General features: G+C 41.4%; 1 protein-coding gene across 1 annotated transcript; it reads left to right on the top strand.

Moving 5' to 3' along the window:
- Positions 1-1,058: 1,058 nt before the first annotated feature.
- Positions 1,059-24,237, top strand: LOC142398633 (uncharacterized). The gene is made up of 15 exons (XM_075482710.1): positions 1,059-1,357; positions 3,487-3,542; positions 6,812-6,939; positions 7,094-7,278; positions 12,460-12,654; positions 13,994-14,146; positions 14,269-14,341; positions 18,865-18,908; positions 19,040-19,133; positions 19,992-20,663; positions 20,764-20,884; positions 21,320-21,654; positions 21,756-21,826; positions 23,238-23,283; positions 23,454-24,237. Exons 1-14 carry the CDS (start codon positions 1,253-1,255, stop codon positions 23,271-23,273), a joined length of 2,268 nt encoding a protein of 755 aa, XP_075338825.1. The 5' UTR covers positions 1,059-1,252; the 3' UTR covers positions 23,274-23,283; positions 23,454-24,237.
- Positions 24,238-25,253: the final 1,016 nt, after the last annotated feature.

Here is a 25,253-nt window from a genome sequence, read left to right as displayed (position 1 = left end):
CCTATTTTTGTCCCAGAGAAGGGCTTCTTCAAAACACCCCCTTTTAATTCTTACTATTTTTTTCCTGACTTGCTTTATTCATTCAAACTTTTCGTCTCTTCCTGAGCAGTCCGCACTGCAGTGGGACCCTCTGTTAGAGAGCCTCTGTGGCTTCTTCCTGCGCCAACTTTCCAACAAACAAAGCAGTGAAAGAGGCAGTGTGTGATTTATTAAGGCCCGATTCACTGGCAGTGAGCAAGAATGCTGCCAGACATTGTTGCATTGTTGCAGCGCCTTTAGTTTCAAACTCAAACCATGCGATTTCAGCCCTTAATGTGTCCACTAAAACATTATTTTCACTTGATTTAAATGCAAATTCTTTGCTAATTCCTGGATGTAACTAATTTTATGTTCCATCAATGATATTAGGGAATTAAATCATAAAATTATGGAGTTTAGCTCCTTTCTGACAATAAAATATGAGGTAAAAAGTCAAAAAGTGACAATAAAAGTCTAAATTAAGGGCTATCAAGTCCAAATATGACAAAATCCACTAATTTGTCCTCTGACATCAAAATCAGAAGCTACAAAAATAACTTAAAAACTTAATTTTAGTTCTGCTTTGGCACAGTGAAACAATTTTTGGTGAAATATTAACTTCATAAGTCTGAATAATGAGCTACTAAATCAGTTGTTACAACATGCACTTATTTACTTTATTGATCAAAAGTATTCACTATGACTTTGTGAGTATAAATGACACTGAGAGCACATCAATTCTGAATTAAAAAATAAATAAAAGTAATTAATCAATCCAGCATCTCTTGATTAACTGGCCAATAATTCTTTTATGTTCTAACTTTGCTTTTATGATTAAAATCCATAAAAATAAACGACTACTTTGAATTTTAGCGACTAAAACACTTTATAAAGTCAATAGAGAAAGCACCTAACCTAAAAAAAAATGGAAATTTGGCCTTTTGGAGGAGAACAACATCAAATTATGTTTGGTAATGATTATTTCAACCAATAACAGTTTAAACAATTGTGTTTTTGTTTCAGTATCATAGACTTTAATGGCCCAAAATTTCTTGTTAGAGATGAAGTCTTTCTTTAACAGACTGAGAACTCCACTTCCCATGTTGCATTGCGAGGGGGGAGTCTCCACCGCACATGTGCGCACGCTGAATAGCAGGCATGAACTGAAGTGTGCATAACCCGTCAATAATATTCCACTTTTTGTGGCGTTTCTGGCTCGGTCCAGCGGGACAGCATGGCCTCAGAGGAGGACGACACTCTGCTGTTTTTAATCTACCAGCACCTGAAGGTGAACGGCTTCAAGAAAGCTGCCAAAGGGCTGGAAAAACACGTCACTCAGGTAAGAAGTCACTGATTTCTCCTGATTTTATGCAGCTGGTCTGATTTGGTTCTGCCTGGGGGTTTATTTTAAAGTTAACATTCAACGAGAATAGCGATTTTTATTGCTTTTTGAAGAGCGGAAATGCGTTTCTAGCTTGTTATGTAATATTTATAGTTGCATTAAATTTAAATGGCATGTTTTGTGCTTCAGTGCGACTGTCGGAGAGCTGCTCCTCAGCTCACAGTGTGTGGATCCTTGTTCTGGCCTCCTGCAGTAAAAGAACATAATGTTACAGGAGCTGCATGCTCGTTTTGAAACAGCCTCGCCGCAGGCCTGCTGCTGCACACTGACCCAGAATCCACAACCTCTCAGATATTGTTTAAATTCACTCAAATAATAGCAGCAGTTAAATTGGTTGATCAATTATCTGATAAGGAGATAAATTGACATCTAGTTTGATTTGATTTGAGTGTTCTCATTAGTAAAGTGGATTTAACAAGTAAAAATGTCATAAAAAGAGATAATTTGCTGTTTTTCTGTGTCTTTACATCATAGTTATTGGAGTCTTTTTGGGATGTTTGGTGAGATTTAGACGTCTGCACACAGGCTTCAAAGAAAACTTACTTTTTAAAATCTTTTAAACACACGTTATTCTAATTATTAACACATTTATAAAGGAGAATCACTTGCAGTGTTATAACGTTCAAAGACCACCCTTTACTCCCTTTTTATGAACTCTTTACATTTTCATTTATTGCTGCCTTTGTTCAGTCCAAACTTGAATTTAAATCTGACCAGTTCAGGCTGGTTTTAAGCTCCAAGCCCAATTATAATCAGCCTGTAACCAGTCAGTCAGTGTTGTTCTTTTTACGCTCGACGCTCCTGATTAAATCCACCTCTGCTGTACTTTTTCTTGCTCGCGCACGCACAAAGAATGTGTTCAGTTTGCCTTCGGGAAACTTGAGCTTTGTTCAGCCACAAGTTTCACATTTCAGGCTCCGACTGTTTGCTACAAACATCCAAAGTTACGGACAGAATCTGTCCGTATGGTTTAAAATGGTTTAAAAACCTGCCTTAGCGTCACATCTTCCATCAGTTTGAACTTCGTCATAGCCCTCACGCTCCTTTTAAAGTCGGATAAAAAACGCTAACGGAGGAACTAAATAATTTCTTGGAGAAAAAAAACAATGTTGTGGATATTTTCCAGGCTGCTTTTCGCAGATTTCGCTCCACGGACACTGCTTTACGTAAAGTTTTTCGTGACCCTTTGATGGCAGCAGACTTATGGATCCCACCTCTGGTGGTCTTTTAAAAATGGTTCATGTCTTATCCAACTGAGAGATCTTTTAGTTTTTCGTTTGAATAAACAGTTCTGCCTTGTGGAGTACCTCAGGGCTCTGTTTTGGGTCCGATTCTCTTTTTGCTTTACATGTTCTCTCTCAAGGCCAAGTCGCAATGATATTCCTCACCGTCTCTATGCTGATGACATCCAGTTATACTGTTCTCTCAGAGCAGAAATTAAACGATGGTTAAAGACAACTTCCTTCACTTAAATACCGATAAAACAGAAACATGAGTCCAGAAATTAGACAGCACATCAGGTTCTTAGGCTGTTCCGTTCAGTCGAGCCTCAGATGACAGTTCGGTGTCCTCCAAACAGCTCTTTTTTTTTATCATTTAAGGAATATTTGAAAGCTCAGACTGCTGGATTATGTAACAGTCTTTTTACAGACCAGTTTTGGATTGCCTGTTCAGAATGGCACCAACTGAGATCTGAGTTTGAACTTTTGGAGCCCTCCGACCTGCTGGAACCTCTTTCTTTCTGCTGAATCTTATAAAAAGCAGCTGAAGACATTTTTAAACAGACAAACTTTTAATTAATTGGTGTTTTCTATTCCGTTTCTGTTGTTATGACGTGTTATGCTTTTAGTTCTCGTGTTTTGTTGTGAAGCACTTTTTTGATTTTTATCTTTATAAATACATTTTACGTGCTTTTTGGCCTCCTTTAAACTTGCCAGTTGTGTATATTTAGCATGAACTCACAGCATCTGGCATCGTGGTGGCATTGATAATTTGGTTTAAAACAAACTTGTAGCGTTACAAAAGTATGAAATGCTCAATATTTTTTGGTTTGTTTTTGTTTGTAGGTGGAAACACCGGAGGAGAGCTCAAATCTTCATGATATCTACACCGGATGGATGAAGTAAGTCCAACATGTGACGTATGTCATCAGTATCAGCAGAAAAAGGCTTTGAAAATACATTTTTAATAATAAATCAGGTCACATTTGGCCTGATTGGGGCTAATTTAAGGATTATGCAACCATGTTAAAGTGAGATATAGTCTAATCATTTCTTAAAAATATTGTATAAATAGCTTTAAATGTGAATTAAAGTAGTTTTTCTGCTCATGACTGTAAATATGAGCCACCACAGGAAGAATCACTGAGTTTAAGTTCATCTCTAAGCATATAGTTAATAGTTTTCTCTCTTAACTTATTTACTGATCACTTGAAGGTTTTTCTCATCTGCTTGTTTCTTCTTTTATCTTTTGAATTTGATCTTTTTATCTTTTTGGATTCACACACAGCTCAGTTTGATTGTTGTATCCGAACAACTCTGTGTGAGTCCCCCTGTGACTGGCTGCCAAGCCCCCAGTGCATTCTGGGATTGGCTTCAAATCCCTGCCACCCTGATAAGGATTAAACATAAATGACTGAATGGATGACATCAGCTCGATTTGATGAATTCCCAGTCTTGCACTAAAAAGACACAAATCTCCATGGAAACACATGCTGTCGGTCTTCTTTGCTCCCACTTCACTGTAGACGCAGGATGCAAATCCCACATTTGTTTATCCCGTTATTGTATATTTACAAGATAATTCCCCTTCCTCAAATGAGTCACAAACTGAGAATAATTTCCAGCTGTGTGATTCAGCAGTAAACACGTTGGACATCTTTTAAGCCCTCAGGAGCTCCTGTGCGTAAACATTCTTAAACTCTTATCTTTTGGATCAACAGACTCTCAAAGACTCACTCTGCGCATGAAATGTTTAACAAACTCCTCAAGTAAAAGTCCAAATGAATGTCTTAAGCCTGATTTTAGGTCATTACTCCTATTGTTTCACCAAACCATTAAGGCTACAAGTACGAGACCCTTTTTAAGTATTAACGTGTTACAATTACTGACATCTAGTGGTCAAGTTTGAGAAAACAACCATTTTAAATGCCACCCACCCTTTATTGAGCAACTTCCTGCATCTGTTTGAGCCTGACGGGGTGAAAACAAACGACTTCTCTGAAGAACTTTGTTCTCCAGCAGAGGTTTCCCGTTCTGGAAGAACCAAACCAGATGTTTAGTCGTGTGTTAATTGCCTTCGTCTGCACTGAATTTGCTTTGCCTCTTCGTGTTTAGACTTCTTTGATGAGCTCGATCCATTTTTTAAAACCAATATTTACCCTTAAATTTCTCATAAAACACTATGCGTAACCACTGTTTCCTCAACCTTCTTCTTCTTCTTCTTCACCCTCTGAACAGTACAGTACTCTTTTTCTTCATGATTTTTATAGCATTTATGTGCCTTTATTACCATAAAGTTAGAGATCTTTCAGATTCACAAGTAGATTTCTTTAAAATGGAGCAACTTGGAAGGGAGCTATTAGAACTGCGTTCTTAGACCTGCTCTGTCCGAATGGGGCTATTGTCCTCAAAGTAGCAACAATTTTATCATGTTAGCAACGATAAGCTGACCCTGCACCTCAGATTTATCAGATGTCACATTCAACACATAACAAATGGACGTGCTGAATGAAAGAAGAATAAAGTATTGTCTCATATTTATACAAACGCAGCCATAGGCTGTGTTCAAAACCGCATAATACATACTGCACACTGCATACTACATACTACATACTGCATACTACATACTGCATACTACATACTACATACTGCATACTCATCGATCAGACAGTATGCAGAGCGTTTACCCACAATGCATTTCGCTCCTGCCCCAGCCAAAATCAGACAGCCTGAAGCTGATTTCGCTTAAAGCAATACTATGTAACATTTCTACCTTTAAAATAACAGCTTGAAAAAAATTGTGCGGCTAGAATGAGTTGTAATATTACGATTGGCCTGTCTCCTATGCCCTTTGGGGGTCTGAGTTGGAAAAACTGCGCTGTGTAACTTTGCTGGACCATCCCCCGGGAGCTGAGCGGAAGTACTTCGACTTGCTTTCTGGCACATCTACCGCAAAAACAAATAGACCCTTCTCACGCTCCCAGGTACATTTGATTACTCTTACCTTCTCGGTCGACATAGCTTGCACCTTCTGACTCCTCGCCGGTTCGTCAACAAACGTGAAAGTGAAAGGGTGTTGTATTTACGACAGTGTAACCGTACATTACCTCCAAGCTTGTAGGGGGAGCTCCATAGTGGGCTTTTTGAGAAGTTACATTGTGTTGCTTTAAAACGATACAATGTAAGCCCTACAGGCTTGGAGGTAATGTATGGTTACACTGTTGTAAATACAACACCCTTTCGCTTTCACGTTTCACGTTTGTTGACGAACCGGCGAGGAGTCAGAAGGTGCAAGCTATGTCGACCGAGAAGGTAAGAGTAATCAAATGTACCTGGGAGCGTGAAAGGGGTCTATTTGTTTTTGCGGTAGGTGTGCCAGAAAGCAAGTCGAAGTACTTCCGCTCAGCTCCCGGGCCGGTCCAGCAAAGTTACACAGCGCAGTTTTTCCAACTCAGACCCCCGAAGTGCATAGGAGACAGGCCAATCGTAATATTAAAACTCATTCTAGCCGCACAATTTTTTTTCAAGCTGTTATTTTAAGGTAGAAATGTTACATAGTATTGCTTTAAGCTCTAAACTCTGTAAACTTTAGCAACATTTGAAACATTTTCAGGCGAGAAAGTAGTCGTTTAGATCCCCAACGTGTTGAAAACCTGACAAAATACCGGCTGTTTACAATTTTGTTCCCACGAATTCGGCGCTACTAAAGCTAGCTGCAGTGAGCAACGCACTTCCTGTTATTTTCACAAAATAAAATACCCGTTGCCTTTTATCATAGGGAAAGCCATTACGATACAATTGGTGCTTTTGTTTTGAAAACAGGAAGTGAACCTACCCTCGTTGTAGCTAGCTTGAAACTGCCGTTTTGACAGGAAATGACGATCGGCGACGTCACGTTACGTTGCATCTTGGGTAGTTTCAGTATGAGGAGTAACCTCATGATGCATACCCAACATTTCGGAGAATCTAGTATGCATCCGGGAACTTCTCGCTTACTCAAACTCGCATACTAACTCAAAAAGTTAGTATGAGTAGTAGGAGAAGTATGCGGTTCTGAACACAGCCTTACTTTCTCATCTTGAATCTTATACGAACTTATACAAACGCTTCCTGGTCTCCGAGTCGCCTCTGGTTGACGTGTATTAGACCTCGATGCCTTTGTGTTTTTTAGGCTTTGCTCTCTGGCTCAGGAGGCCAAGCAGGAGACTGAAGACTCTGGCAGTTTGAAGAAGAACAGCATCAAACCAGAACCTGTTACCAGCGAAGAAGAAGAGGCAGCGGACGCCAAACCTCAGCTCGGTGTGTTTTTTAAATTAGCTTCTCACTGTTGGTTTAATCTCTCTTATATCATTATTTTTGGGGGAAATCTTGACGTTTTCGGTATTTATTAGCTCCGATCTTGGCACCGGTGAATATTGAAAAATGATGAAAACATATTTGTTCTGCTTTTCAGAGACGAATGCAGATGTTGTTGGGTCATCCGGCACAGAGAGAGACGCTGAGACGGTCTCTGAGCAGCAGCTGGATGCTGCAAATAAAACCCAAACAACGAAGTCGGGCAGCGAGAGGTCCGACTCTTCTGAAGCGGAGGTGGAGGAGGACGAGATAAAGATGGAAGAGACGAACACGGAGCAGGAGGTGAGTGGGTTATAAGTAGTTCAGAGGGGCAACGGCGAGCTGTTTCAAACCCGATTCCCGCTATTTTCCCCAAAAGTCACACCTTTTATCGGTGTGACTGGAAACCAAAGAAGCTGTGGTAAATAAGCACATGGTGGCAAATGATGTAGCATCATGTGCAGGTTTTTCTTCCTTTATGTTGTTAAAAGTCCTTTTATTCCTTCGTTGAGTTTTAAACACAGATTTTCTTCAGCATCACCTGTAGTGGAACTTCATCGTGATACTTTCATGAAAACGAGGAAAAAGAGCCAACATGTGGAGACCAAATATGAAAGATGCTTCATTATATTATTTACCGGTCGACTTTCAACAGTATCCTCAGTGAAGGAGCGTATTTGTATCTTTTAAAAGTGTGGTTTATGAAAGAAAGGCGTAAAAAGCTTCAGACAGAGATATTTGAACCCTTTTGGGAGTTTTTTTTTCCTGCACATCAAGCTGCTGTTTCATACAGCTAAGTCATCGGAAACCTATACGTTAGATGCAAATATGTGCACGTTAACATCTTCAAGTGTGACTCTTATAGAATTAAAGTATCTAAGGGGCATTAAATGCATTAAATGCATTTATTTTTCCTAAAAAAGATAGCCTTTCTTTCATATTTGTATATAGATTAGAAGAAACTGTAACATCTGTTTGTACTTGTGGTCAAACTGTCTCTTCAGTGTGACACGAGAAGCTTTAAGGAGGTTTGTGAAATCAGCCGGAGGCCAACGACAGCTGCACCGAGCAGTTTCTGAAAGAACAACTTGTCTCGTGTTAGTCGGGCAGAACAGATCAGTTTTTACAGTAAATAATGTCCAAAAGCGTCCAGGCTCCAATCGCACCGACTGCGTCCGACTCTTCTTTCAGCACCATAATGATGCATTTAAGGGGAACCGTTTAGTCGTGGACCAAACCTACTTACAGGTGGTTACGTAATTGGTTGTAAACAGAAATAAAGGCGGAGGTTGTTGTGGGAATCATCGTCTCTGACTCTTCTCCAGCTTCAGTTTGTTGATGTTCTCCTGATGCTCTGGTTAAAGTTCTTGTTGTCGTTCCTAAACCACAGAAACCGGACTGCCTTCAACGCTCAGCTGGGGTAACTGTTTGCCATCTTATCAGAGGCAGGTGAGACGGGCGGGTGGACGGTTACAGTTGACGCGTCGCTCACGGCGCAGCCGACCCGTGACGTCAAAATGCACTGGAAAAAATGCCCCTCCAAAAATAAGTAAAATAAACAACAAATACAAGATGTTGTTGCTTGAAATAAGCAAAAAAAATCTGCCAATGGAACTAGTGAAAATCGGCTTGTCAAGATTTCTTAAAATACGATGTGATATTTAGGACTTTTGAGTTAAAAGTGATCTTGAAATTAGCTTAAAAACCTCTTCAAATGTCAAAAAAATGTTTCATATATGTGACTCAAAACAATTTGTTTTCAAGACTTTTTCATTTAACAAGATATTCCAGATGTATTGTCTTCAAACAAGTCCCTATATCTGGCTGAAATAGTACTTGTAATGAGATATTTTGACTAGAAATGAGACAAATATACTTGGTAAGACTTTGATTTTTTCCAGTGTGACGTTTCAGGCCTGGCGCTTTGCCTTGAAAAGACGGCGCAGCGCGTTGTCGTGCACCAGTCGATTTTTGTAACTTGGTTGCGCTGAGAACGACAAACCGGATGGACCAATTAGAGACCAGGCTCAGTCAGGAGGTGCGTTTGTACAGGCAGCTGTACGAAACTGCAGTGAAACAGCACAGGGACCAACGTAAACTCCCCAAACTGCTGCACAGAGATGGGCAGAACTTTGGGGAAAGAGGGAGAGTTCTGTAAGAATGTGTGGAAGAAGCTACGGGACAGATACGTGAAGGCAAAGAAGAGGGCAGAGACTCCAAGTGGTGATGCCGGGGGCTTCAGACCTTCACCTCTGTTGGCTGAATTATCTTGGCTCACGAACTTGGTGAAACACAGAAACACACGAAGCGTTTCATCTTCCAGATACTGCAGCAGCATCATTGATGGCAGTGTTCCTGCTCTTCATTGTTTTCTTCTCCACTTTCGTGGTTGTAGAGTAGCGGTAACCTTCACGTAGCAGCGACACCTCTGTGACGGAGAAAATTGCAACTACTGGCGCAACGACTCGCGCCACCGTATATAGCCGGCAGGAAATCGTGACGTCATCAACACCCCTCGCGCTAGCAGACGCGGCAACCATGCTAGAGGCTTAAACATGTCTGTTTACCCCTCACACCTGGCATTTTTCTCCCGTTGGACACTACAATCTGCTTTCAGTCCAGAAGTAATTGCGGTATTCATCCTATCAGCAGATTGAGCATGCATCACTTTTCCTTTACTGACAGACTTTTACCCACTGAAGCGTCTCACCTGGAGGTTTTCCCACTGATGTTACCTGCATTCATGTCAACTGGCAAATTGCACTTTGGCTCCAGCTGTTGGATCGTCTCGTGTTCCTGTTCCAAAAATGCATTTGTCTTTTCAGGAAGTTGTGCTTCACCACAGTCTGGAGGACATGTGCTGACGTTTTCATTGACCACCTCTTCTGTGTTATCTGCTTAACCTTCGCACCAAAAGCTCATACACAGTAAATATGCGCCACCGTATATAGCCGGCACGAAATCGTGACGTCATCAACACCGCTCGCGCTAGCAGACGCGGCAACCATGCTAGAGGCTTGATGATGGAAGGTGTGGGCAGGAGCAGGTAGCAGCACAGCTGTCTTATTAACACATAAATGATCATTTATAAGAGCTTTAATAAGGGCAACCGGACTTCTTCTTGGATCTTGGAGACGTTTCACCTCTCAGCCGAAAGGCTTCTTAAGTTCTGAACTAGATGGTGGGGAGCATCGGCTAATAAGGAGAGGGGGTCGTCACATGTGTCACTGCACCACCTGACCTATGGGCATGTCGGTGGAGACATTTTCCCCTCTGAATTGTCTGAAAGGTCCCGTTTTGGTCACCGGATCCAAGGTGCGAATGATTGTGGGGATCAGAGACGCGTTGTTCTGGGAGAGTTTCTGTTTCTAAAGTGCAGACATGAGTGTGGAGTCAGAAGTGGAAACTCGCCACTTCTCTGCCTTTTTGATTGGCTGTTCCCTAGATGTTCTTCTTCTGTGAACTGTCAAAAGTGGTTTAAAAAAAACACACTCCGAAGCCCCGATAATCCGACGTAAAGGCGGTTGTAACTTTGTTAAAGGCCTCGGACATTGTTGCAGCAGGAAGCCGCTGCGATGAGACGCATAGCTGTTGTCCAGACACCGTAACGATGAGCTGATATGTGGCCGCGGCCGCGCTGTTATCATATGCTTCTGAAACGCACATTTCATGTCCTGGATCTGTTTTTCTTTCAGCTCCGATGTGTGTGAGCTCTTTTGTGTCCGCCCACTGATGCAGGAGGTGAAGCTGTCGGTGGGGCAGCCGGAAACCCCGATTACTCTGCCCGACAGTCGCAGTTTAACACGCAACGGCACTTCATTTTCTTTTTTTTTTTTTTTTTTATTCTCTTTTTATTCAGAGAGGCACATCTCCATCACATACATCACAACACATGTACGATAACTCAGTTTGCCAAGGATTCAGTGATGTAGTCCATGCTGCCCTTCTGGATCTTTCTCCCACGGACAGAAACCATTCCAGGTGGAAGTAATAACACAAAAACAACAGAATTGGGGAGCGCACCCCTATATACATTCAATATATCGCACACACAAAAAAAATATAAATATTAACATTTTTTATATATATATATATATATAAAAAAAAATAGAAGAGGGTAGGTTGAAACAAAGCACGAGTATAGTCAGATAAAATCAGATCTGATTGGTTTTACATACTCGGTACAGATCGGTCCAGATCTTATAAAAATTTTCTTTCTGAACTTTGAGGGAAAAAGAAATCTTCTCCATAACATAAATCTCATAAACAATTTCAATCCATTCGTCGATGGTGGGTTCCACTTTTAACCATTTCCTAGTGACACATTTCTTACTAGCTGCCAACAACATAGTCAACAATTTTTTGTCTTTTATGTTCCATGTTTCAAACTTTCACATTTTAATTGAATTATTCACATTAAATATATTTTCAATATGTTTGTGGATCTCTTCCCAGAAGGGTTTTATTGCTTGGCAGTCCCAAAAGATATGAAAGAGGTTGGCTCCATTACGGCACTTCATTTTCATCAGATCTTTAACGGAACAAAGACGGCTCTGCTGAACAGAGTTCGTTGGTCGAATTGAAAGTAAGATCAGTGCCGTCTGCCAGGTTTTTAGTTTTTTCACTTTATTTTGGAATTTTTCATCTTATAAACAAAAATGATACAGAGCATGTTGTTAAGCATTCCCACACCGACAGCATATGGTATAACTAACAATTCTAACAGACTGCCCAGATAAGAGATCTCATATGCCCCCCACCCACCTCCCTTCACAAAGAAGAACTAAATAAAAATTACAGTTCCTAACAATGGCGACCAAAAAAAAAGGAAAAACAAACAGAAAAAAAATAATATATATATATATACATACATATAAAATAAAGGGGTCAAAATAAATCAGTCGCAGTCGATTAGAATAGGTGCATCCCATGTTACGGGAGCACTCAGCTCCAGACACAATCATCCTCAAATTGTAAAATCCAGCCCGCAGTTCTCTACGTGTGTGATGAAAGGTTGCCAGGCCTTGTAAAATCTCTCAGTTGATCCCTTCAAAGTGGACCGGATTTTTCCAGCCGCAAGAACTGCATTAGAGCTCGAGTCCAGTGGTTATGTGTGGGTGGTGCTTCGTCCTTCCGTTTGAGAAGAATTAGCCGGCGAGCAATCGGAGACGCAAAAGCATTTAATTTATAATTTGGAAGGTGAGCTTCCTCTGTCACTCCAAACAGTGCTGTCAGCGGAGACTGATTGAGAGGAATCTCAAATACTATTGACGGATTTTAGGTTTTAAAGCCGGATTATTGTCTCGTACATGAGCAGAAAGCTCTTCCTCTTTGCCCATAAGCGCCACATCTGCTGCTCAACTCAAACTTCCCAATAAATGCACTTCTTACAACAGTGAAATGCTTCAGTTACCTTGAATGTGGCTTTCTGAAACCAGCAGCTATCATGAATTCTTTCGATATTTCATACTTTTTTTCTTGCAGCCGGCTTCTACCGAGGCTCCAGACTCTCAGGAAGTGGCTGAACCGGCTCAGGGGGACTCCACTCCGGTCGACCCTGCTCAGCCTGCGTCTGATCGGGCTGAAGAAGAGCCGCAGGCCCCTGATGCACCCGAGGCCTCCGGCTCAGACGGCGAGCAGGAGGAGGTGGATCAGGAGGTCGCTGATGAGCTGAAGCAGGTTAGTCTGGAGTTTCTTTCCACCTCTTAAAACCATTTAGATGCTTTTAATGCCTTTAACGGTTACCCAGAAATATCCGCTTTTTATGAGCACAGCTCATCCAAACAAAGCCATACAGAGCCTCTGTTCCCTCCACTCACACTCTGCACATCTGCTACTTATTTTGTGCAGGACTTGGACTGGAGGAGGTGCATTGTTTGTGTTGTTTAACTCCCAGGAGGCAAAGCTGCATTCCTCTGCTGCTAATTCCTTAAAACGTTTTATCGAAACATGAGCGTCTAATTTAGAAAAAACTGCAACTAACATGTCGACAAACTTCTTCTACTTTCACACAATAAAACAACAAAATGATTGATGACTTTGATCTAAGTTGGGTAAAGTTAATAAGAACAACAATAAAATCCAATAAAAACGAGCTAAAACCAAGACCAGAACTAAGGAACGACTAAGAAGAACAATAGTATCTATAAAACAGGAACTAAATCTGGGGTTTCCTCAGCCCCCGTTTCTATGTACCTAAAGGTTACGCTGCTGGAAAGCTAAAGTTCTTGAGATTTGAATGATGTGATTTCAAATCGAATCAAAGTCAAGTTTATTGTATAGCACATTTCATGTACAAAACAATTCAAAGTGCTTTACATAAAATAAAAGCATTGCAACAGTCCAGATAAGTTCAAAGATATCGTGCAGATTTCATGCATAGACACATGAGAACAGAAATGTTTTTAACCTGGATTTAAAAATGTCTCCATTTGGTGAAAGTTTAATCTCCACTGGCAGTTTGTTCCACTTGTTTGCAGCATAACAGCTAAATGCTGCTTCTCCATGTTTAGTCTGGACTCTGGACTGGACCAGCTGACCTGAGTCCTTGGATCTAAGAGCTCTGCTGGCTTTATATTCTCTGAACACATCACAGATGGATTTTGGGCCTTGTATTTCAGGATACAATCATAACTGTGGACACTTACACTATATTGCCAAAAGTATTGGCTCATCTGCCTTTACACGCATATGAACTTCGGTGACATCCCATTCTTAATCCGTAGGGTTTAATAAGACGTCGGCCCGCCCTTTGCAGATAGAACAGCTTCAACTCTTCTAGGCAAGCTTTCCACGAGGTTTAGGAGTGTTTATGGGAAGTCTGTGCAGGCCGGTCAAGTTCTTCCACACCGACAGTCATAACTGGAGACACAGATAACACTTACAGGATGTCAAACCAAGAACAGATACAACATAAATGGTCATAAATGGAGACAGACAGCCGTCAGACCTCTACTCCAAATGGAGAGCTTTAAACGTACTTGTTCCTGCTCGTCACTGCTTTTATTTCTCTGTGCAGGAGCCACAAGCTGCCGTAAACGCCTCTGAGGTGGCAGAGGACGCTCGGCCGTCGGAGCTGATGGATGTAGATCAGACTGAACGCACAGCTTCTCCCTCTCAGGAGGCCGATGGAGCAGAGCCCTCAGAGGACGAAGAAAACACGGCTGCAGAGGTACACCGCCGGTTGTTTTCCTGCGTTAATTATGCCATTTAAGATTTGGGATTTCAGTGTTTGTGCATTGGTTGGATGTTAGTTGACCCTGTAAAATAAAAAAGAAAAAAAACCTCCTGCAGGAACCCGGTCAGGCCGAGTCCACCGAGGAGACCAATGACCAGCCGGCAGAGAGCGAAGCCCCGCCCCCAGCAGGTACGACCAGCCAATGGATGCTTAAGTATACTAACATGTTTCATCTTTTCTTCCCTTTCTCACTGCTCTGCCCTGAGCCACAAACAGAAAGCAGAGCTCGAAGGCTCTTTGATTACAGCATATGTGTCAAACTCAAGCCCCGCGGGCTAAATGTGGCCCGCCACGTCGTCTTATGTGGCCCGCCACGTCGTCTTATGTGGCCCGCCACGTCATCTTATGGCCCGCCACGTCGTCTTATGGCCCGCCACGTCATCTTATGTGGCCCGCCACGTCGTCTTATGTGGCCCGCCACGTCGTCTTATGTGGCCCGCCACGTCGTCTTATGTGGCCCGCCACGTCGTCTTATGTGGCCCGCCACGTCGTCTTATGTGGCCCGCCAGAACTTAAAAGGTCTGATTGTCTAAAAACAAATAAGTCAAACACCAAAAACTACATTTCCCACAATGTTTGCCGATTATGTTACGCGCGCAGTGACGGCATCCCGCCACTGGACTGCAGTGTTTCCAAATCGATGCGATTTTCCCAACAAGTGGAATTGAGAAATACAAATAATGATCCCAAAATGTCCAGGAAGAGAGAAACTGATGCAGATGCCCTTCCATCTGCATCAGTTTTTCTGTTTCCTAGAAAGATTGGAAGGCGAATACGTGTTTGTGCTTCAAGGAGAAAAAACGGTATGTCCTCTGTGTTGTGAGGCGGTTGTCAAAGAGTACGATCTACGTCGGCATTCTGAGACCAAACACGGAGCTCAGTGTGCCGACATCAGGCATCAAGAAAAACAACAAACAGAACGTGTTCACTAAAACCACAACCGGAAACAATGAGGCAGTAAAAGCTAGCTTTGTTTGATATTTCAAGTTTTGAACAAAGTAAATGTCATAACTTTTCTTTATTCACTTGGATAGTTTGATCGTTGGTTGATGGAGTGGTGTGGGTTTCATAACCTGACAAATTAAAAGGATTTATGATAAAATAACAGAGCAACAAGCTAACATTTTTTTTTTTATTTATTTATTTTTTTTACATCTATGCAAATATATATGTAATATTTATAACTTGAATCGGTAATAAATTCGGAGTTATTTAACATTAAGGAGTAGTTACATTTATAAGTTACATCTGGCCCTTTGAGGGCAGCGATTATGCTGATGTGGCCCTCGGTGAAAATGAGTTTGGGTTACAGCCTCTGAAGCACGTTTCACAGCTGATGCTTCACCATCAGACGCTACGAGGAGTCCAGCGTAGCGTCCACAGGTCTCATAAACATTTAAAGTTTGTGAATCTGACGCAGCAAAAATTAAACCGATACCACTCGGCAGCTGTTTCTGGTCTGAGGCAGCAGACGATAAACTCACCGATCTGCTTCTTTCTGGATATGATATTCGCAGATATTGAAGTAACTTCTGAAGTAGAGCTGCTGTTGTCCACCGCAGTAGTTGTTTGTTTGTTTTTCCTTTCTTTGATTAATTCCGTTAGGACTTCTTCTACCAAATTACAACCGTCCTCTTGTGAGACTTCACCGCCTTAGTTTATTCACTTTAAAACCAGTCAATGGAAATAACTCTTTTCGAAAGAAACCCTCAGATTTGCTTTGAAGTAAAACTATTCGGGTTCTAGATTTTTAGAAAAAAAGAAGATCTTCAAGAGTTCTAACTACCGCTTTCATTACAAGTTAATCAGCACAAAACAAAAAGAAAACCTCATCAAAATGCTTGTTTTGTCCACCCAAAACTAAACAAGGAAGTTGGATACGTGACATCTTTAAACATTTATCTGTTGGCAGAAACTGAATAAATAATTCATGTTTTTATTTATGAATCATACAAACAAATCTGTATACCAATCTGTACTCTTCACACATAGTAAAGATGAGTTTTTACAATAGTTTTTCAGCTTCAATACAAATGATTCTTCATCCAACTGACAGCTGGGATCGTTCTGCACGTTTTGATATGCAACACATGAGGTAACAGGTCACATGACGTGCCTGAAAAGGTGATTATAAGCGGATAAAGCAATGCGGGACGTTTATATTACTCACGGCTGTAAATCTCTTTTCAGTTAAAATTGATGTAGAAAAACCTCCATTTTGGAACGTGTCGCTGTGTGATAAATGGCGTCTTCTTCTCCGGGTGTGCAGAGGTCGGACTCCTCTGGCAGCAGAGCTCGTCTTGTCAGCAGTGTCAGAATTTATGCGCGTGGTTTGTTTTTCAGTGTTCACCGAGGTCAACAGATGGTAACGGTTTTAATGCTCTGGATCTGTTTGGAGCCCGAATGTTGCCTCTCGGGGCCATATTTTTTTATTAAAGGCTTCTCTTTAATGGCCGACGATGTGGATGAACCGCACCTTAAGCCGTCCTCCCTTCTTTAAAGGCAGTTCCTGTCGGGAACTGTACGTAATTGCTGAATTTAATTTGTCACCGGACATATTTTCTACGTGTGAAGAAGCCTTTCTTTTTATTCATTTCTTTGTTTTTTGGCAGCACTTCGTCTGCAGCTGTTTTTAAGGGGGAAAAAAAGTGAGACGTGAAGTTAAATGTTTGCGCTTCAGCCGTGTAAACACCGAAAACCTTTTTTAAGGAGTTGGAAAAGTTGTTGCCAAAGCCCGGAGAAACACGGCTGTGCTTCTCAGAGGGGTTTGTAAAGCTCCTCAGAGCTCGTTAGGCTGAGAAATTCAACCATCTGGATCAACCAAGATATTTGGAAGTGATTCACAGCAGATATTTTGACTTGTCAAACACTTTATTTACAATTCGAGCTGCTCAAACTAACTGGGAAGAAGCCCTTGTTGATGTTAATCTTCCTGTTGTGGCAGGTTTTAGGATCTGAGTCAGTTTAATTTTGGGGGGGAAATAAAAGAATAACTCTGTTTATAAAGTAAAAGATGCCAGCTAATGATTTAAAAAGGTGATTTACCATCAATATAAGAGAGCTAAATGTCTTTTGTTAGTCGAGGGCTGTGTTCGAAACCGCATACTACATACTGCATACTTCCATACTGCATACTCATTCGATCAGACAGTATGCAGAGCGTTTACCCACAATGCATTTCGCTCCTGCCCGAGCCGAAATCAGCCGGCCTAAAGCTGATTTCGCTTAAGCTCTAAACTCTGTAAACTTTAGCAACATTTGAAACATTTTCAGGCGAGAAAGTAGTCGTTTAGATCCCCAACGTGTTGAAAATCTGACAAAATACCGGCTATTTACAATTTTGTTCCCACGAATTCGGCGCTACTAAAGCTAGCCGCAGTGAGCAACGCACTTCCGGTTATTTCCACAAAATAAAATACCCGTTGCCTTTTATCATAGGGAAAGCCATTACGATACAATTGGTGCTTTTGTTTTGAAAACAGGAAGTGAACCTACCCTCGTTGCAGCTAGCTTGAAACTGCCGTTTTGACAGGAAATGACGATCGGCCATGTTACGTTGCATCTTGGGTAGTTTGAGTATGAGTAGTAACCTCATGATGCATACCCAACATTTCGGAGAATCTAGTATGCATCCGGATACTTCTCGCATACTCAAACTCGCATACTAACTTAAAAAGTTAGTAGGAGAAGTATGCGGTTTCGAACACAGCCAAAGTGTCACTTTTTATTTGCTATGCTAGTAGCTAAAGTGGTCATTGTTGGCGTTTAACCCTTTAAGTGATTTCAAAATGCTTCAATTTAAAAGTGGTTGGAGATGAAGTGATACTGTAAATAAGAAAAACACTGAGTATGACTCAAAGTTCGGGAAGACATCACTGATGACATCACTGTGTGGCGGCGTCTTGGATGACACAACTTCTAGTTTTTTTCCTTGTTTTTCTATTCTCGATTCATCTGAACAAAATATAACAAGTTTTCATGTTATTTTTGGGTAATTTTATCCACAAACAGCAACTAGAAAGTCGGTGAAATCGGGTCATGAATTTGGCTTCAGTGTTTAAGTGGCCAAGATGAACGTCCACCTTCGTGGGGTTTTATTTCATTCACTTCTCTGTCAGTTTACTCCAATATTTGAAAGGAAAGATGCCTTTTATGGGGGATATAATTAAAATAGTAACATTTAGGGGGGTATTCGCTTGTCGCAGTTCGGCGACGTTGGTGCTTAAACGGTTAGCTCAAACTTCGGTACGTCCTCGTCTAACTGCTACAACAATAAACGATACAACACGACTTTTATTTTTGTCTTGATTTTGGATCAATAAAGGACATTTTTGCTCTTTATCTTATGCTGTTGAAGCAGAGTTTGGGCAAATAATTTGAACAAATACAACTCACGGGTCCCTCCCTCTCTGCTGTGCTTCAGTCCTGCCCCCAAAGCCCCTCCCCTCCGTGCAGACTAGTTACCATGGAAACCGTGGAAATGTCAGTTGGTTGACACCAGGTGGTGATTCATCTGGACTCTGGCTGGTTGTTTTTTCACCTGAAAATCTTTTCTCTTGTCTTGTTGTCAGAACTTTGGAATAAGTCCGGCACACATGAGAAAAAGTATAGAATGAATCAACATTTGATTGTTTTTTTTAAATGTTTTTCAGAAAGTGACTCTGAAAATCCTAAAGAGGAAGAGGAGAAATCTGAGGTAAGTTGAGACACGACGGTGTTTTTCGGTCTTTGACCAGAGCTGAGGTGGAATAATCCAAACATAGGGGTGTGAGCACTAATCGTAATGTTTGTAGTTTACTTCCCTGTAATGTGTGTTTAATCTTTAAGGAGGCAGAAGGTGATGACCTCACACCCGAGCTGAAGGCTGGCGAAGAGACGGCGGCGTCGACGACCACGGAGGACCAAACCGACGCCGCCACCGGTAACCACTCCGTCCTTTTTACGTCCCGTTTTCTCCAGAACTAAAACAAACAACCATATCGGGCACATTTTCTTGAAAAATACAATTTTTATTGAGTAGATACAGATTTATAAATCTATCTAGATCAGTGATACTCACTATAAGAGCCACATTGGCAGCAAAATCAAGGGAAGAGCCACTTTTACCACAACATACTAAAGTCCCCTTTTGCAAATATGCATTTCTACATATAAAACATCCCACAAAAAAAGAAACAACACAGCCAATACATTTTCAATTCAGACCACTTTTACCTTAATACTGGGATGAGCAGAAGCTGGCGTGCATGTGCTCGACTTTCTTCATGTTGTATTTGTTGTTGTAATCATAGTGAGACATTCAGGATGGGCATGGTTTATGTGCTGGTTTCTGTGCTGGTTTTTGTGCTGGTTTTTTGCCCTTTTTAATTAAAAACCGATCCATTGTGCCTGCATCTTGCGCTGGCTAAAGCAGCTAGCGTGCACTGCGGTCAGGTGTGACGGTGGTTTAAGCGGGCTGCGTTGCCAGGTTTAACAGAGCCCCCTTTAGGAAACACCATTAAGCCTTAATTAATACTTAATGAAGATGCTTAATACTACAAAAACGCAAATTTTATAAAAATCCTTAATACTGTGCAGTATTCGCTGTGTGTTATTTGAAAAAATGTATTGTTATTGTTAGCATATTGTTATACGCTACTATGCGAGAGCGAGCCACGAATTAGAGATATTCATTGCGCGGCTCCTCAAGCTCTGTGTTAGATGTATATATTGGCCCTGGGCAACATGTTTTATTTGTAGATAAACATATTTTTGGTGTTTGATCCTTTTTGTGTTGCAGAAGAAGCAGCAGCGGTGGCTCCAGAAGTGCAGGAAGACTCCATCATCCTCAACATCATCGAGGTCGAGGATGACAAAGCAGCCGAGCAGGACACCAACCAGCCGCTCCCAGAGGAGTCCGCTGAGCCCTGCGGAGACTCCCAAACTCCCAAGAAAAAGAAAAAGAAGAACAAAAAGGAAGACGAGACTCCCGCGGCTGACACACCGAGCACTGACGCCTCCTCTGTGGAGCCACCCAGTGACTCTCCTCTTACCGGCAAGTCTGCCAAAAAGAAAAAGAGAAACAAAAAGAGACACGAGGAGCTGCCGGAGGAAGTGGAAGATGAGAAGGAGGAGGAGGTGGAGGAGGTGGTGGAGGAGGAGGAGTCTCAAGTAGCTCAACCAGAGAAGAAGAAGGCTAAGAAGAGGAAAAGGGAGAAAGATGAGGCAGAAGAGAAGGAAGAAAACACTCCAGAAACTCCAGAAAACAAAATCAAAAAGAAGAAGAAGAAGGTGAAAGGTGTGGAGGAGGGTGAGGCAGGAGTAGTGGGGGAGGAGGAGGAGACGGTGTGTCCGCCAGAGGTGACGGAGGAAAAGAAGAAGAAGAAAAAGAGCAAGAAGGAGGAGACGGAGGAGGTGCAGCCTGAACAAACACCAGCAGAGGGCGACGATGAGCAACCGGAGTCCACCGGTGGTGAGTTTCTGTTTCAACACTTTGACACTTTACAGCTGAATCTGTTCGGGTCATTTAAGTGATTTTTATTTTCAATTTTTGTACATTTCCGTCTCCTCAGCCAAAAAGAAAAACCGTCTCAGGAAGAAGCTCAGCCTGAGGAAGAGACTAAGATTCCAAAAGAAAGAGGAGATAAAGATGAGGAAGATGAAGAAGGAAAGAAACCTCGCAGGAAGAAAGAAGTCAGTACTTTTTTTTTTAGGCCTGACACTTCTTCTTCTGTCCTCCACTTGTCCAGTTTCCTCAAATGTTTTAAGGACACACTGCACACCATGCTGAGATTTTTCCAAGTTTTCAGCTAACAGCTCTTTGGGAATCCTATTTTCTGTGTTAGACTGCAGATTAGTAGAAAAAGCCGCCTCATATTTCCTTCCTTTAAGCTCTTTTTTTCGATCGTAAGCACTCGAGCATACAAGTGAGCAAACTTCTTTCCTCGGTTAGAAAAAGACGACCATAAAGAGAGGAATAAGGGTCTAAATTAGTCTTTTTTATGACTTCTACAAGCTGTTTGAGTTCAGTGTGAGCGTCGATGGGAGATAAAACAATAGCCAGCAGGAGCTAAAAGCTGAGAGAACATATTCTTTGATAGTAAATAACTTTAAATTTACTTTTTCCAGACAAAAAACAATCGAAGAGGAAACGGACGAGACGCCGCGACCAAAACCAACCAGAGGACCCGAGGCTGACCACGCAGAAGAGACCGAAACACCAAAGAGGAAGAAAAAGATGAAGATAATCGCGGAGCAGGAAGAAAACTCGTCAAAGGAAAACCAACCTCCCAAAACAAAAAAAGAGAAGAAGAGTTTGGTGAACAGCCTGAGCGCTGAGCCTCCGGAGGCCGACTCGTCCGAGCTCTCAAACGAAGGGAAGAAGAAGAAGAAAAAGAAGAAAATGAAGGCGGATAAAGGCGAGGAAATGGAGATCACTGTGAACCAACCAGCGAAGAAATCGAGTACGTTTCTCTTTATCGCTCATTCAGTTTTACAGTTTTTACACTTTTACTGAGTCGTAAAGTCTAACATTTGATCATGTTTCTGTGACTGTTTTCCACAGAAAAGAACAGATTAGAGGATAAAGTGGAAGAGATGGAGTCTGCTGCGGACACTTCTCCAGCTGTTTCTGTGGTAGGAAACACCTTTTAGATGTAACGGTATTCAATGTGTGCTGCCTTCCCCATACTGAACTGAGTTACTATGGAAACGACTCCCCAATCTGCAGCCTAACTTAATATCATTGTTTGGAATAGTAGCATCATGGCCATCTTACTGTCGGTTATCTTCCATGATGCACTGCATTAGCAAACAATCATGTTCTGGATGCGTAAAAATAGCTTTCCTGCAGGTTTAAGCCTTTTGAGAAGTTACGAAGAGCGTATTTGGACTCTCACACGTCTGTTTATCACAAGTTTTATTTATAAATGTCAACAAATGTCATCTCGGATTCAAAGATACAGTCCAATTCACTGCAATGCTATCCTAATCCCATCCAATCACCCGTCAGGAGGGTGCAGGAGGCGACGGTGGGAAGAAAAAACTCCCTTTTAACAGGAAGACAACTCCATCAGAACCAGAACCAGGAAAGGTGGCCATCTGCCTCCACCAGCTGGAGGGGAGAGGGCAACAAGCACCATAACACCAGGCCAGGGTCGAGAAACAAGTTAATGACAATGGCTGTGTTCGAAACCGCCTACTACATACTTGAAAACGGCATACTCATCGATCAGACAGTATGCAGAGCGTTTACACACAGTGCACTTCACTCCTGCCCGAGCCGAAATCAGCCGGCCTGAAGCTGATTTCTCTTAAGCTCTAAACTCTGTAAACTTTAGCAACATTTGAAACATTTTCAGGCGAGAAAGTAGTCATTTAGACCCCCAAGGTGTTGAAAATCTGACAAAATACCGGCCATTTACAATTTTGTTCCCACGAATTCGCCGCTAGTAAAGCTAGCCGCTGTGAGCAACGCACTTCCGGTTTCGCCGTTTTGACTGCTCTCGTCCCGTTAACGGAATTTGACCGTTCAAATGGCGATGGGTGACGTCACGTTACGTTGCATCTTGGGTAGTTTGAGTGTGACAAGTAACCTCATGATGAATACTCAACATTTCGGCGAATCTAGTATGCATCTAGTGTACATCCGGGATCTTAAAAAAGTATGACTAGTAGGAATAGTAGGAGAAGTAGGCGGTTTCGAACACAGCCAATAATGTCGTATGTAAAGAGAGGTGCATCATGGGAGGTCCCCCAGCAGTCTGGGCCTATAGCAGCATAACTATCACCTGAGCCATTCCTAACTATAAGCTTTATCAAAGAGGAAAGTTTTAAGTCCGATATTAAAGGCAGAGAGGGTGTCTTCTCTGAAGAAATAAGATTCTTAAAGCAGGAAAAAGACGTTTCAGCTCGTTTCATCATTAAGGAACCACAGAAGCTGCCGCTGTGTTGTGGCCCGTCTGCAGGGCGTCTTACACTGATAGTTTAAAGAGAGCAGCAGAGTTCCCATGAACAATTAACCACCCACATGTTCATTTCTTTACAGAAAAAGAAAAAGTCCTCAAAAAAGAAGACCAACTGAGTCAGTCTGGGTAAGTCGCAGCACAGCCGATCACATGTTCCCGCTTTTCCAGACTCTCTGATCACATCACTTCCATTAAAACTGGAAGAGTGGAAGATTCCCCTGAAGGCTGAAAGTTTCACCTCGGTGTAAACGTCTGTTTTGGGGGTGACTGATTGTGGTTTGTCTTCCTTCTCCCAGCGTACTCTCTGGTCAGCAGAGGACAATCACATCTTGGACCTGAAAGCCCAAAAAGAGAATTTTAGTGCCTTTTCTCTTGATTTCTGAGGGATCATCTGTGATGTTTTTGTTGTTTCTTTTTGTCCTAAAACTGTGAATACAACATGATTTACCTGCAGTTTGTTCAAATCCCCTCAGAAGTCTTAGATGCAACAGCTGTTCAGGACGGAAACATGATTAGTTGCTTTCTTACGCTGTGAAATTCAATCCGACTCCCTTTAACTGGAAGCCCCGCCTATCCTTTTTATAAAGTACCACCATCTAAATGAAAATTTCTTTTAATCTGTCCAGAAACATTTAATTTCCACCGATCAAAAAAGGTAAAGTAGGAGCCTGAGGAGGTTTGAATGCTGTTTAAAAATGTTTCTGTTAAATGTGCATGTCACCAAACTTGAGTAAAAAACCTCCACATGTCTTAGTTAGAAATGAGCTTTAAGGGAACAAGCTGTGACTGTTGGGAGATCTCATTGAACTGTTTCATGAACTTTCTGTTTTGGGATGTTTTGTTACTGCTGTGTGTTTCACAGCGAGTCTTTAAGCTGTGAAGTCATTTTTCTAATGGTTTTAGTTAACTGGACAAACGACACTCCTGTGGTGCTCGCTGGAGGAAGAGCGTTGCCGTATTAAACTTCCTGCACCGAAGCACCACCATGTTTACTCTGTTGGAAGACGAGAGAGAAAGGAAATCAGATTCTGCTGCTGCTGCTGTTTCATGCTGTTAAACATTAAGCCTGCGTGGCAGATGAGTCACTACAATAAACAGTGTTTGTTTCACCTAAAGGTCTGTTTTGTTTTGTTTTGTTTCCCCTCAAACCTTTCTGAATAATGAGTACGTACGTACGTACGTACGCACACAACGTAACGCATATGCACACATTCATAGGCATGCACACACGCATACATGTCAATCTATACAACCAAATGCACACATTTCTATATCTATATACACATGCACACACATGCCTCTATATGTTTACAGACTTAAGCACATATGCTTGTATACATTTACACACACACATGCCGACATGCAACCTCACGTGCTTAATTTATTCATTCATAAACATACATAAATACATATATACATGCATGCATAAGCCTACATTCATAGATTCATTCATACATACATACATAAGCATACATTCATTCATATATACAAACATAAGCATACATTCATAAATAAGCCTACATTCATACATAAGCATACATTCATTCATTCATACATAAGCCTACATTCATTCATTCATACATAAGCCTACATTCATACATACATACATACATACATACATAAGCCTACATACATACATAAGCCTACATTCATACATACAAACATAAGCCTACATTCATACATACATACATTCATACATACATACATAAGCATACATAAGCCTACATTCATACATACATACATACATACATAAATAAGCCTACATTCATACACACATACATTCATACATACATACATAAGCATACATTCATAAGCATACATTCATACATAAGCATACATTCATACATACATACATAAGCATACATTCATACATACATACATAAGCATACATTCATACATACATACATAAGCATACATTCATACATACAAACATAAGCATACATACAAACATAAGCATACATACATAAATTAATTCATACATACAAACATAAGCCTACATTCATACATTCATACATAAGCCTACATTCATACATACATACATACATAAGCCTACATACATACATACATACATACATAAGCCTACATTCATACATACA

This window comes from Odontesthes bonariensis, chromosome 14 (assembly GCF_027942865.1).
Source record: "Odontesthes bonariensis isolate fOdoBon6 chromosome 14, fOdoBon6.hap1, whole genome shotgun sequence".
In the NCBI taxonomy this organism is placed as follows: domain Eukaryota; kingdom Metazoa; phylum Chordata; class Actinopteri; order Atheriniformes; family Atherinopsidae; genus Odontesthes; species Odontesthes bonariensis.
The sequence above is the reverse complement of the archived record's forward strand: the minus strand, read 5'-3'. Positions and strand labels throughout refer to the sequence as shown.

What these genes read in the sequence shown, in the direction of transcription:
- LOC142398633 (XM_075482710.1), top strand. Translation starts at nt 1,253, where the DNA reads ATGGCCTCAGAGGAGGACGACACTCTGCTGTTTTTAATCTACCAGCAC. An exon ending in AAGAAAACACGGCTGCAGAG is followed by an intron (nt 14,147 to 14,268) that starts GTACACCGCCGG and finishes AACCTCCTGCAG; the next exon opens with GAACCCGGTCAGGCCGAGTC. An exon ending in AACCTCGCAGGAAGAAAGAA is followed by an intron (nt 20,885 to 21,319) that starts GTCAGTACTTTT and finishes TACTTTTTCCAG; the next exon opens with ACAAAAAACAATCGAAGAGG.